Source organism: Toxorhynchites rutilus, chromosome 3 (assembly GCF_029784135.1).
Source record: "Toxorhynchites rutilus septentrionalis strain SRP chromosome 3, ASM2978413v1, whole genome shotgun sequence".
Taxonomy (NCBI): domain Eukaryota; kingdom Metazoa; phylum Arthropoda; class Insecta; order Diptera; family Culicidae; genus Toxorhynchites; species Toxorhynchites rutilus.
Window position 1 is genome coordinate 304,109,770 of NC_073746.1, and position 14,173 is coordinate 304,123,942.

The following is a 14,173-nucleotide window of genomic DNA, read 5'->3' on the forward strand; positions in this document are numbered from 1 at the left end:
ATTCAAATTGGAATCCCCTTCTAAACTTCTAGCAATAACCAGCCATTCCCTAGTGTTTCTTGTCAGGTATCTATTGTTAACGTTATTCAACATAAATTCATCGAGGTGTTGGTTGGGATCGTCGTATGCGTATAGAATGTTTTTTTTTTTTAATAAAAAGACTTTTAGATTTGGTTTCTACATCCTCCAATCCTAAACCACCCTTGGACGTTGGCAGGTATAATTCATTTTTCGCTACAGGTATCCTTTCGTTTCATTTGAGAACCCTTCGAAGTTTTATCGGAATCGGTCCACGGGTTCCGGAAATATGGCGGAAACAAGTTCTGGGACCATAAATTCCGGTGACCGGAATAAATCGCCACAGTAAACAACTGCAACAGAAACAACCGCTTAGAAAAAGTGTAGTAGGCTAGAAATATTTGGCGCGGGAAAAACATCATGTGCCTCACATTTCTATTATAAATTTATTCTCTTGTTCTCGTTTTTCGAAATTTATTCTGAGGACAATGTAATGGGGACGAAGTCCCCATTTGGCGAGGATAAGGAATCGAGGCGGCCCATGCCGCCAAGATGACGCAATCCGAGTCCACCGCCGACCCGCCGTCGGAAGCGGCGGTGTCTCGCACGCAAACCTGGGATCCACTGATTGCCCGGTTAGTTTGAAACATAGGATACGATCCTTTAGCAATGTCCGACCGAGCTCTAGCGAGCGTCGGACGGTATACGTCTGCCCGGGGCGTTACGTTTGCCTGGGGCGATACGTTTGCCCGGTTAATTCTTGTTTTGAAATACAATACCGCGCCACAATATTTATAGCCTACTACACATTTTATAAGCGGTGGTTTCTGTTGCAGTCGTTTTCTGTGGCGATTTATTCCGGGAACCATAAATTCCATAACCCAAAACAACACATTGTGGGTATCAAATTTCATGGTTTTCCATAACTAGCTTATTTGTAATGGTGATGAATTCAAGACTATATTACATCATTGACGTAACCCATATATGTTCCGGATCAGGTCTCCGTGGATGTGAACACTTTATGGCTAGAACCAAATCCCATCATTATTATTAATAATATATAGCGGGGTAAAGAAACCAGTGAACAAAACATTGCATAACGTTTTATAACTTTGGCACCAATATTGGTTTTAAAAATAATTGGGTATATCAAACAAAACATTTCAGAAATATTTACATTGTTCTAAAAATCATGATCAATTTGTCCCCGATTTACGGTATCATTGCACTCGATATTTGATGACTCTGAAACCAACAAAAGTCTCCAGTGCTTGTAAAAAGACAGAATCCATCATCTCCGGACTATTTTCACCGCATGGAAAGCCCAAGACATATGTTAAATAAAAAAACAGGAAGTGGGTTATATCTATGGTATAACCGCAAGGGTGACGTAGGGCTATCGTTGATTTAGAGATCATTTGTTTGAAGTTGAATCTCAATCCATTCTGAATGAATGAATAAATGAATATTTGGGGGACTTCGAAAACGAGAGCGTTACGTTGGAGGCACAAGGTTTTATGCATCCAATATAGGATACGAAAAACCTTGTTCTGAAGAATAATCTTCAGAAGCTAACCTGCTCACTGTACTTGATTGACAAATCACAAACCCAAATGTATTATATGGAAATTTTATGGATAGAAAACATTAAAATAAACTCTTTCGCTTGAATGTAATTTTCAATTCCAAGGGGAACTGGCAGATTATTTTCCTGCAACCATTAGATATTTCCACATTTTCCTCGATACTGGAAGCCCACCAGTGGTTAATACTAATTCGATAACCATCTGTTAATAGCACTTGCTTGAAACATATTTGGTCACAGTGTTACATGGATAGAAAACATTCAAATAAACTCTTTCACATCAAAGTATTTTTCAATTCTCAGAGGAACTGGCAGATTATTTTCCAGCAATGATTAGATCTTTCCGGAACTTTCTCGATGCTGAATGGCATCCAAACGGAAAGAATTCTGCGCGTGTATGTGTCGATCCTTCGCCGTCCACCTCCTCCAGCACGTTAGGCAACGATGTTGTCTTGTCGATGTCCTCACGAAAAATGAATGTGTCTCACCACCAGAATATCGCTTAAGTATGCTTTTTGTGTGTGATTGAATCGAGAGAAGGTGTGGTTTACGATGGCAATTTGGAAGGCAAACTAGAGGGGAATGAACTCTCTGAGCTCGGAACTTTCGGCGACTGAGCAATAATCGATTGCGGGCGCATACAATATTGGATACGGAAATATCCTACTGATGGGGAAGAATAGTCTTCAGAAGCTATCTGTAGGATCTGGCATCACTGCAAGAGTGGTGAGAAAATATATAGACACCTGAAGCGAAGAAAGAGGGGGGAATCGAGTGAGAGTTCGGACACGAAGGTCGTGAAAAGATTACGCTCTGTGGATAATCCAATAAAAAGTTAATAAAAAAGATTGAGGTGTTTTTAATTCTACAAATTGGCGACGAGAAGAAAAAAAACCAGAGTAAGTTGTGAGGATAAAATTTATAGTACAAAATGTTCGGGAAACAAATTTTTTTTTCATTGTTCCGGAGGTGGCTTTCTGAAATGCCAAGATGGCGAAGATGGTGTTCTGCAAATTTTTCTTTGTTCTTTTGTTTTTCGTGGAAAGGAAAATTAGGCTTTGATGCTTGCTGAAAAAAAAAAAAACATTGCCGCTGTAAGAAAACAAAAACAAGGTGTCGTTTATTGCTGCTTACATGTGTATATGCGGGAAGGATTGTTTTTGTGTATTATGAAGTAAACTGCTGCGCGAATGTATTGACGTTTTTTTCTGAAATGTGAAAGGTTTGGTGAAATATATTCAAGGATTCGATGGATGATCTATTCAAACAGCATTACTCGTGCGTGAATGTAACTTCTATGAAATTCGCAAGAAGCGATGAATTTGTATAAGGCAAAGAAAACTTCTGAGAGGTGAGTGAGATTCGCAAGGGGCGAATAATTTGCATGGGGCAAATATGACTCACAAGGGGTGAGTGAGTTTCGCAAGAGGCGAATAATTTGCATGGGGCAAATATGACTCACAAGGGGTGAGTGAGATTCGCAATGGGTGAATGATTTGCATGGGGCAGAATATTTGGATAAGACGAATAAGATTCGTTTGATGTTCTAATTATGAAGATAGTTTGAGAATTAAGTTTTTTTTTGCGTATTACTGATCTTACGTTTTGTTGCAGATGGATGGAACCAGACCTTTACCACAGTTCCGCTGCGAGGAATTGGAAAAATCGAAACTTCATCACGAGTGGAGAGATTGGAGAAGCAGTCTTGAAAGATATTTTGAAGCGAATGATATCACAGATCAGCATAAGAAAAGAGCTAAGCTACTCTATTTGGGAGGCCCACAGTTGGATAAAATTTTTATGAATCTCCCGGAAGGAAATAAATTTCCGTTAGTAGCCACAGAGAAAAACTACTACGATGTGGCTATTGCAGCACTCAATAATTATTTCCAGCCGATGAGACAAGACATCCTTGAGCGCCATCGTCTTCGTCAAATGAAACAGCTGCAAGGCGAAAAGTTCTCTCATTATATGGTTCGGCTCCGTCAACAAGCAGCGTTGTGCGGGTTAGAGAAATATTCGAAGAAGACCCAACGAGTGTTGGTCGAGATCATGATCACGGATGTTATCGTTGAAGGTTGTCTCTCAAACGAACTTCGTCGTCGTATGTTGTTGAAAGATCGTACTTTAGATGAAATCGAAGACATTGCTGCTAGTTTGGAAGGAGTCGACGCGCAAATTCAGGATTTAACCGTTAAATCCAACCAGACGGTCGAAAAAGTGTATATGGTAAAAGGAAAATCAACACATAAATTCAGTCGTGAAAGAGAATCATCCGAACAATCATTTCCCAAGCGTGTAGCAAGCCGCATTGGATCAAATGTTGTTTGTTTCAGTTGTGGCAGACAGGGACACATTTCATCGTCGGATTCGTGTCCTGCAAAAGGGAAACAGTGTAGGAACTGTGGACGCGTTGGACACTTCGAGTCAAAATGCAAACTATCCAAAATGAGACAGCAATCGTCAATTCAATTTCCACCTCATAAGAAGATTCGAGTCGTCGAAGAAGTAAATTCTGAAGAACCGGAGAGTAACAAGGTGTTTTACGCATTTTACTCAGGAAATCAGTCAAATGTACTCGAATTTAAGGTAGGAGGTATTTCTTTGGAGTTGCTGGTAGATTCCGGAGCGGATGCCAACATGATAACAGTTGAAGCGTGGGAACAATTGAAGTTAGCAGGAGTCAGAGTATTGATGTCTACCAAGAATACAACTCGCAAGTTTCTCTCGTATGGTAGTAATAAACCATTGACTGTCCGCGGAATGTTCACATCAGAAATCGAGATTAACGACAGAGTAACGGTTTCCGAATTTTATGTCGTAGAGAATGGACAAAAATGCTTGCTCGGCGATAAGACTGCTAAAAAGTTGGAGGTGCTCAAGGTGGGAGTTAACGTGAATCAGGTGGAGAAAGTGGAGCCATTCGCTTGTATTAAGGATGTCGAAGTCCATATACACATGCAACCAGACATCAAACCTATTGTTCAGCCTGTTAGGCGACTGCCGATTCCACTAGAAGCAGAAGTGAATCAGAAACTGGATGATATGTTAAGCCGTGATATCATCGAGCAGAAAACTGGCCCTACTACTTGGGTTTCTCCACTGGTGGTTGTCGCGAAAGCCAACGGAGGACTTCGGTTGTGCGTGGACTTTCGGAGAGTGAACCAAGGAGTTCTGCGAGAACATCATCCAATGCCTGTGATCGAGCAGATTTTGGCTCGTCTAGGCGGAGGCGCTGTATGGAGTAAGTTAGATATAAAGGATTCTTTTCTTCAAGTTAGCGTTGATGCGGAGTCTCGCGACATCCTTACTTTTATTACGACCAAAGGATTGTTTAGATTCAAACGGCTTCCTTTTGGTCTAATTACCGCGCCTGAAATATTTCAAAAGGTTATTGATGAAATTTTATGCGGATGTGATGGCACTCATTGGTATCTCGACGATATTTTTGTTGTTGGTCGGAATATTGAGGAACACAATACTAGACTTGAAAAAGTAATGAAAAGGCTAGAAGGCAGAGGGGTGCAACTCAATTGGGACAAGTGTTTGTTCAGGGCAGATGAAGTCGAGTTTCTAGGCAACAAAATAACCAGATCTGGCATAGCACCATCTGACACAAAGGTTGCCGCGATTACTAGCTTCCGTCGGCCCACAAGTGATAGTGAGGTTCGCAGTTTTCTGGGACTGGCGAATTACCTCAATAAGTTTATTCCCAACCTTGCGACGCTAGATGAGCCATTGAGGGCACTGATTAAAAAGGGAGTGAGATTCTTTTGGGAACGTTCACATGAGAAAGCCTTCCAAATAATCAAGCGAGCCATGTCAGATGTCAAAAAGTTAGGGTTTTATAATGTAGATGATAAAACGGCAGTAATCGCGGACGCTAGTCCCATAGGATTAGGGGCAATGTTGGTTCAAACTAACAAGTATGGAGAAGAAAGAGTTATCAGCTTTGCCTCGAAATCATTGACAGAAACTGAGAAGAGGTATTGCCAGACCGAAAAAGAGGCCTTGGCATTAGTGTGGGCCGTTGAAAAGTTTCAGTTTTATCTTTTGGGAAAGAAATTTAACCTGGTTACGGACTGTAAAGCCCTGTCCTTCCTTTTCTCTCCTAAGTCCCGTCCGTGTTCTAGGATAGAAAGATGGGTGCTCCGATTACAGTGTTTTGATTATGATATCGTTCATATAAGAGGAGATCAGACCGCTGCTGACGCACTTTCGCGTCTCTCCATTTCAATTCCGGAACCATTCGACTCAGCAGAAGAAATTATTGTACATCACATAGCGGCTGTGAATGCCACCACTGTGGCTGTTACCTGGTCAGAATTGCTTGACGCTACGCGAGACGATGCAGATATTGCGAACATTTTCAAGTGTTTGGATAATGAAACCATTGATTTACTACCTGTCGCTTACCGTATTATTTCTGTAGAGCTCTGCAACGTAGGAGGCGTCCTGCTGAGAGGAGATCGCATAGTAGTTCCTGCTTCTTTGCGTAATCGGATTATCAGCACTGCACACGATGGACATCCCGGTGTAAATCTGATGAAGTCACACCTACGTACAGCTGTATGGTGGCCGAAAATGGACGCTGATGTAGAGTCATTCGTGAAAAATTGCCGAGGTTGTGTTTTAGTGTCAGCTCCTGATGTTCCTGAACCCATGCTTCGTAAAGAGTTACCTTCTGGACCCTGGGAGGATATTTCAATTGACTACCTCGGACCGCTCCCGGATGGTCAATACTTGCTCGTCGTTGTCGATTGCTATAGTCGCTATCTAGAGATATGCGAAATAACGTGTACTGATTCCAAAAATACGATTGAGAATTTGAAGAAGATATTCAGCCGTTTCGGCCTACCATCGCTGATTAAAGCAGATAATGGTCCGCAATTTGCTAGTCAAGAGTTTAGGACTTTTTGTGAGGAGCACGGTATAAAACTCGTGAATACAATACCTTATTGGCCTCAGATGAATGGCCAAGTTGAGCGGCAAAATCGTTCCATTTTAAAGCGCTTGCGGATCGCGCAGGAGCTCGGTAAAGATTGGAGAGATGAGCTATATAAGTACTTACTAATATACCACGCAACGAACCACTCGGTGACAGGCCAACCGCCGTCAAAGCTAATGTTCGGAAGGTGCATGAAGAGTAAATTGCCACGAATACCAACGCACATAGATGACGAAGCGATAAGAGATGAAGACAAAATTAAAAAACAGATGGGGAAGGAGTATGCTGATAAGAAACGTCGAGCAGAATACAGCGATATTAAAGAAGGAGATCGAGTCTTTGTAAAGAGAATGCGGAAAGATCATAAACTGCAAGCAGATTATTCACCCGAAGAATTCCAAGTGCAGAAAAAGGTTGGATCTGACGTCGTTGTTCGTTCAGAATCTGGAGTAGAATTTCGGCGAAACGTAACGCACCTGAAAAGAGTTCCAAATAAGTCAGTAGAACCGGAAACATCTTCTCATCGATCGTCACCAAAGGATTCAACTCATACGAGCAATTCATCAGAGATCGTTGAAGAATCTTGTCGCTCAAAACGTCAACGATCTGAGCCAGTGAAGTTCCAGGACTATATGTCCCATTAAGTTCAATAAGTTAAAGGTGGGGTTGTAGGATCTGGCATCACTGCAAGAGTGGTGAGAAAATATATAGACACCTGAAGCGAAGAAAGAGGGGGGAATCGAGTGAGAGTTCGGACACGAAGGTCGTGAAAAGATTACGCTCTGTGGATAATCCAATAAAAAGTTAATAAAAAAGATTGAGGTGTTTTTAATTCTACACTATCCTGTTAATTGCGATTGATTGAAAAATCACAAAACCAAATGTGTTACATGGATAGAAAACATTCGAATAAACTCTTTCACGTGAATGTATTTTTAAATTCCCAGAGGAACTGGCAGATTATTTTCAGTAACGATTAGATATTTCCACATTTTCCTCGATACTGGAAGCTCACCAGTGGTTAATGCTAATTCGATAACCATCTGTTAATAGCATTTGCTTGAAACATATTTGGTCACAGTGTTACATGGATAGAAAACATTCAAATAAACTCTTTCACATGAATATACTTTTAAATTCCCAGAGGAACTGGCAGATTATTTTCAGTAACGATTAGATATTTCCACATTTTCCTCGATACTGGAAGCCCACCAGTGGTTAATGCTAATTCGATAACTATCTGTTAATAGCACTTGCTTGAAACATATTTGGTCACAGTGTTACATGGATAGAAAACATTCAAATAAACTCTTTCACATGAATGTATTTTTAAATTCCCAGAGGAACTGGCAGATTATTTTCAGTAACGATTAGATATTTCCACATTTTCCTCGATACTGGAAGCCCACTAGTGATTAATACTAATTCGATAACCATCTGTTAATAGCATTTGCTTGAAACATATTTGGTCACAGTGTTACATGGATAGAAAACATTCAAATAAACTCTTTCACATGAATATACTTTTAAATTCCCAGAGGAACTGGCAGATTATTTTCAGTAACGATTAGATATTTCCACATTTTCCTCGATACTGGAAGCCCACCAGTGGTTAATGCTAATTCGATAACCATCTGTTAATAGCACTTGCTTGAAACATATTTGGTCACAGTGTTACATGGATAGAAAACATTCAAATAAACTCATTCACATGAATGTATTTTTAAATCCTCAGAGGAACTAGCAGATTATTTTCCAGCAATGATTAGATCTTTCCGGAACTTTCTCGATGCTGAATGGCATCCAAACGGAAAGAATTCTGCGCGTGTATGTGTCGATCCTTCGCCGTCCACCTCCTCCAGCACGTTAGGCAACGATGTTGTCTTGTCGATGTCCTCACGAAAAATGAATGTGTCTCACCACCAGAATATCGCTTAAGTATGCTTTTTGTGTGTGATTGAATCGAGAGAAGGTGTGGTTTACGATGGCAATTTGGAAGGCAAACTAGAGGGGAATGAACTCTCTGAGCTCGGAACTTTCGGCGACTGAGCAATAATCGATTGCGGGCGCATACAATATTGGATACGGAAATATCCTACTGATGGGAAAGAATAATCTTCAGAAGCTATCCTGTTAATTGCGATTGATTGAAAAATCACAAAACAAAATGTATTTGGTCACAGTGTTACATGGATAGAAAACATTCAAATAAACTCTTTCACATGAATGTATTTTTAAATTCCCAGAGGAACTGGCAGATTATTTTCCAGAAATGATTAGACCTTTCCGGAATTTTCTCGATGCTGAATGGCATCCAAACGAAGAATTCCGCGCGTGTATGTGTGTGTGTGGTGGCTGCTCCGAACTCTTCTTGGGGAACCGTTTGTGGCATCACTCTCCTCCTGATGGATTCTCTTCTGGCCTAAGGTGCACAAACAGGCTCTTGGTAGCACCGTTTATCCGCGCTTTTCGCGCTTCAATACAACAGCGACAACATGCTCCAATCGCTGTTCAATTAGAACTGAGTGGATTTCCGAGCGGCGCTCGCTTATATACCGATTGGTGATTTCAATAGCCTGTTTCGAAAGCAATTTTAAGACTATTGAAACAAGATTTTGGATCAAAAAGTAACAAGTATAGAACGCGTAGACATTTTATCTTTCGAATGAAGTGTTTATCATACCATTTCGTTCAGTTGTTTAGGAGCTATTAACGCTCAAAATCTCGGTCTCCGGCGTAACGCTTTCGTTTTCGAAACTTTGATTTTACACCCCGGTATAGAAATGAAAGACGTAGTCCTACGTCAAAAATTTCACGTGCTTTTATTTATTTCTAACTCAAATAATCATAACGGTTTGGTTATAATCGTAACTGTAACAGGTGTCCTGATTTACAACTCCGGCCAGATGGTATCCCTACCTATGGACCATAAAAGTAAATAAACGAAGAATTAGGTTTATTATACCGGTATTTAATTTATTGCTTGGTATTTTTGTATTACATAATAAAAATTATCAGAAAAGTAGAATAAATAGTTAGTTATGGTATTCAATGGAAAAAATTCCTTTACTGAGCCGTTATCGTTGGTATAGGGTTATCAGATGCAATTTTTCAAGTGCTTTGCTTTCAAGAGTTCTGTTGATAAATTATTAAGTATTGGATCGGAAATGAAAATGGAAGTGTACATTCCGTAAAGGCATGAATATTTATTCTCCTTCTAACATGTGTTAGTGCATTCGTTTCGTTCAGTTTCGTCGATTTACTTGTGTTTGTTCGATTCCTCGACGTAATGTGTTTCTCTCCAACGCGTGTGCGAAATATTAAGAAAGTGAAGGAACGATTCTCCAACGATATATTTCACTCCGTGTGATTGTGAGGAGCGCGATCGTCTCTGTGTTTGCGTAGTTTCACTATCACATAGCAACATCTTTCAGTGAGCTTGGCTTTGTGCATATGTGGTTTGGCAACTAGGAAGCTTGCTTGTGTTAGTTATATGGCGTTTTTATGCGAGTGTCGAGTCACAAAATTTAAATCGCGATAACCAAATATTTGCGAGCGGCAACAATGTAGTAAACACTAAGTCTTCTAATAATTATTATCCCGAATGTTCCTCTTTACAATTTTCATATACTTGTCATATTTTATCATAGCTCACGATTTTTTCTAGGATTGTTTATAGAATATTTCATTTCAATATTTCTATCTGTGTAGAGTGCTTGTTCTTTTTTCCAATTTCGCTAAGCATTCAACTTTCTCTCATGCTCTCGATACCCTCAGCTTGGAAGACTCTTCGTAGCGCTATCATTGTCACTTGCGCCCCCTTTTCATTCTGAGCCCCTCATATATCATCGGATTTTATAGGAGTTCTCTTAGTTACCTTTTCAGTTTCTCGGCCGTCGCGTTTGGAATTCGATAATGAGTACGCACGATGAATAACACAATACATCACCGATTGGTTTGGAGGAGTTCTCTCGGTTACCTTCTCAGGTTTCCGACATGTAACTGTCCGCTCTCGTGATTGGATTGGCAACTGAAAAAAGAACATGTATTCATGAATATTTAGTAAGTCCAATCAATTTAACAGGTTTTCCTTCTCAGGATACCTATAGAAAACATTTTTGGAATTTGTTTCGACGAGTGGTCGATAGTTCGCGTTAAAATAATCACATCACTTACCTCAGTGAATCCTGATTTTTCTTAACCATTCCCACTAACAACTATCCCTTCCATGATAAACGCTAGGGAACCACGCTATAGAGGCGACCCTTCTGGCCTTCGGGCGGCGAATATCATACTAACATTCCTTCCCTTCCCCTGGTGACTGTAAAGACGTGGCCGGCGTCGTTATTGACCATCTAAAGCTCGAATCACCGAAAATTGCACAACGAGAATGATTTGCTAGTCCCAAGCGTCATTCTGTGTGTTCTTTGTGCAATTTGGTTGGTTCAGGTCAATCACGGAGAGCAACTACGAATTGTACAGTCTACCCAAGCTCAAGCTCAAGCTCAATGGAAAAAATTCCTTTACTTGTGAAGCACAAGTGGGCATTGCACATAACACATTTATTATGTGGTCGGTGCTAAGTCTGACCGGACCATATTTGACAGTTCTTTTTTCTATTCGTCCAGAAACACATTTACTGGACATACGTTTTATTTTGACATTCAGTAAAAAAATATCGATTCAATAATAATTGAACAATCGATAACGATGTTTGTAGAAGGCAAAAATATTTCCCTTGGGCGTGAAAAGGTTAACACACTCCCGCGGCAAAATGGGCCACCCTTCGTTTGGGCTTGTTATTGAACCAATAACATTTATTTTCCAACAATTGTGTTAGAAATACTCTTATTAAGTATATCCGTGAAAACCGTATTCAAAGGACCTGGCCGGGTATGGAAGTAAAAAGTGCTCCCTAACCTAAACTGAACAGACGTCCCGCATTTCAACAAAGTGTCCAGCGTTAAATTACATCCTGCGAAACGTCCGGATTTTGCAAAAGAAGCGAAAATGTCCCGCGATATCAATATATTCCAGTATTACAATTTGATCATGTACTACAATTTGATCAGCCATGGCCGATAAAAAGATGGATGTCGGCATGTTTTTTAACATTTTCGTGGCTCTGGCGGTCGTTGTCTCCGAGTTTTGGAAATTATTGGAGGAAATCTTCCCTGTAAGGTTCGCCCAATAAATCGATATCGGTCGCAGCTGGGGGAATCATTGTGAAGGTTGGCGGTCTTCGCTACAATGTTTATCTCCAACCGATCCATTCTCCAATGATATTTTGGCATAATGGGCTGCTTCCAGGTTCGGTCAAAAGACACATCACCTTTACATGATACTGCTTGAAGAAGGCGGCAACCTCCGGCAGGCATTTCATACTGCATATCTCTCCGTTCACCTTAAAACTCAATAAAAGAGCGGCTCGGACATTTACTTTTCGTCTGCCAGAGAAGGACCTTCTTCGAGAACTTGGTGTGGAAGATATATTTGACGTCATCGCTTACCTCCTTGGTGGGGAACGTAAAGTACCTGGTCCGCTGTCTGTCGCTGAATTCCAGCGTAAAGTACGTCTCGTCATTTGGCCGGTTGTTTCGATCTCCCGTCTTAAAGAGCGGCAGGGATGTTGTGAATACAAGATCGGCTATATCCGGCGGACACGAAGTGCTCCAGGATGTCCAACTCCATCGCTGTGGGGTGGAGCTGGTAGTATAAATCATCAAGTTTCTTGGCTGTGCTGCTGCTGCGAATCTACAGCCTTGAATCATTTTTGTTGAAGGCCTAATAAACGTAAGATTTCAAGAAAATTTGTTCCATTTAATTATCCTTTGAAGTTTTTTTCATCGCCATCCGAAATCAGTCCATTTCTTTGATATACATCAAAATCGCGTTAACATTAAACTCATTGAAAAATTGTTTGGTTTTTTCAAGCATTCAATTTGGTAATTTGAAGAAAATGGTAGAACTCGAATCATCAGGCTTAAATGCTCTGAATGAGTGAGTATTTTCAAGCGTAAACAAAATCTGGACCACCAAGAAATCACAACTAAGTGCCGATAAATTGAAAGAAATAACACAGATCAGATTTAATTGCAAGGACACATGTTAAGGATTTCACGAATGAATGAGACTCGCTTATCTATGGCTTATGTTCACATAACGTATATACATGATTGTGTCACATTTACCCGAAACCCACTCACCCGAAGGACAGTGACCCGAAAGACATTCAATCGAATTCCACTCACCCGAATGTAATAAATACCCGAATGTAACATCTACCCGAACTGACACTTACCCGAATGCGACATTTACCCGAATCCAACCATTTCCCGAATGCGACATTTACCCGAATGCAACAATTACCCAAATGTAACAATTACCCGAATGCGAAAGAATGTGGAAGTATTTGTATATTTATTTCTGATCAGTGTTATATGAAGATCATATTTGTCTCATACGTTCATTCCCATTCAAAAACTAATTTTTCATGGGTAGTGCAGTTTGAGAAATAGTGGCGTCAAATAAAATCCTTTTCAAAATAATGAAAAGTGAAAGAATGCAGTTTTATAACGGATTATGAAGTTTATTCATTCATATGGATGACGCAGCCCGTTTACTTAACACTTTGAGTGCCACGCGCTGATATCGTAGTACAGCAATGCGAGGCGCAATGCTGGGAAATTTGAATTTCTGCAAAAAAATGAATTACTACCTTTTTCATCATAATTTAATGAATAGAATAAGTACTAATAGCTTATTCAAATAGAGTACTAAGTCTCAAAATTCTAAAAAAAATATCAATATTTTATAAATATATATCTTTCGCGCAACACTGTTAAAATTCAAAAAAATTACGCGTATCTAGAAAAGACGTAGAAACATATTTAAATACGAATTATACTGCCGTTCTACGCATCGTTGTCCTATGTTACTTTTTGACGATTTTCACTTTTCTTCATAAAACGTTGTTTTTATGCATAATCTTACGGAAAAACACAAAAAAACATATAATTTATTCCCAACTTTCAGTAAAACAACATCAAGCTCAATTGTCCCATGTTGATATTCTATTCAAAACTGTCCCACCATGTATTTTTTGTAGATCCATGTCGAATAAGTCGGTTTAAGCCCAAGAATTTCATGTCACACTTTCAGCAGGCCTAATGCACTCTTTTCTGATTTGGAAGAACTAACTAATTCGCAAACAAATAAGAAAAAGTTTAACAGAACACGTGTACACATTGTTAGCGGATGCCTGATCACAATGAGATTTATATTCTGCGAAGGTGTTGCAGATCACTCATTTCTTGATAAAACGATGTTTCTATGCATAATCTTTCGGAAAAACACAAAAAACTTATTGTTTGTTCCCAATATTTCGAAAAACAACATCAAGTTCAATTGTCCCATGTTGATATTCTAGGCATAACAGTCCCACCATGAATTTTTAAACCCGTAATCAAGCTTGATTGATTCAGTGAGGGGATCTCATCACATTTCATTAAACAATAGTATAGTGTTTATAAAAAACCCAGTGTATTGCTAAAACGAAATTCTTAAAGCTTTTGGTAGACAAACATGCGAGAAAACCTTGATTGCGTTTTTCTCAGTTG

The 14,173-nt window shown here is 39.8% G+C and overlaps 1 protein-coding gene across 1 annotated transcript; it reads left to right on the forward strand.

The window, feature by feature from the left end:
• The first annotated feature begins 3,220 nt into the window (after window positions 1–3,220).
• Window positions 3,221–7,198, forward strand: LOC129774387 (uncharacterized protein K02A2.6-like). The gene has a single exon (XM_055778120.1). The coding sequence runs from the start codon at window positions 3,221–3,223 to the stop codon at window positions 7,196–7,198; it is 3,978 nt and encodes a 1,325-aa protein (XP_055634095.1).
• The last annotated feature ends 6,975 nt before the right edge of the window (window positions 7,199–14,173 follow it).

Excerpts from the sequence above, each read along its gene's own strand:
- LOC129774387 (XM_055778120.1), top strand. The coding sequence starts at position 3,221 with ATGGATGGAACCAGACCTTTACCACAGTTCCGCTGCGAGGAATTGGAA.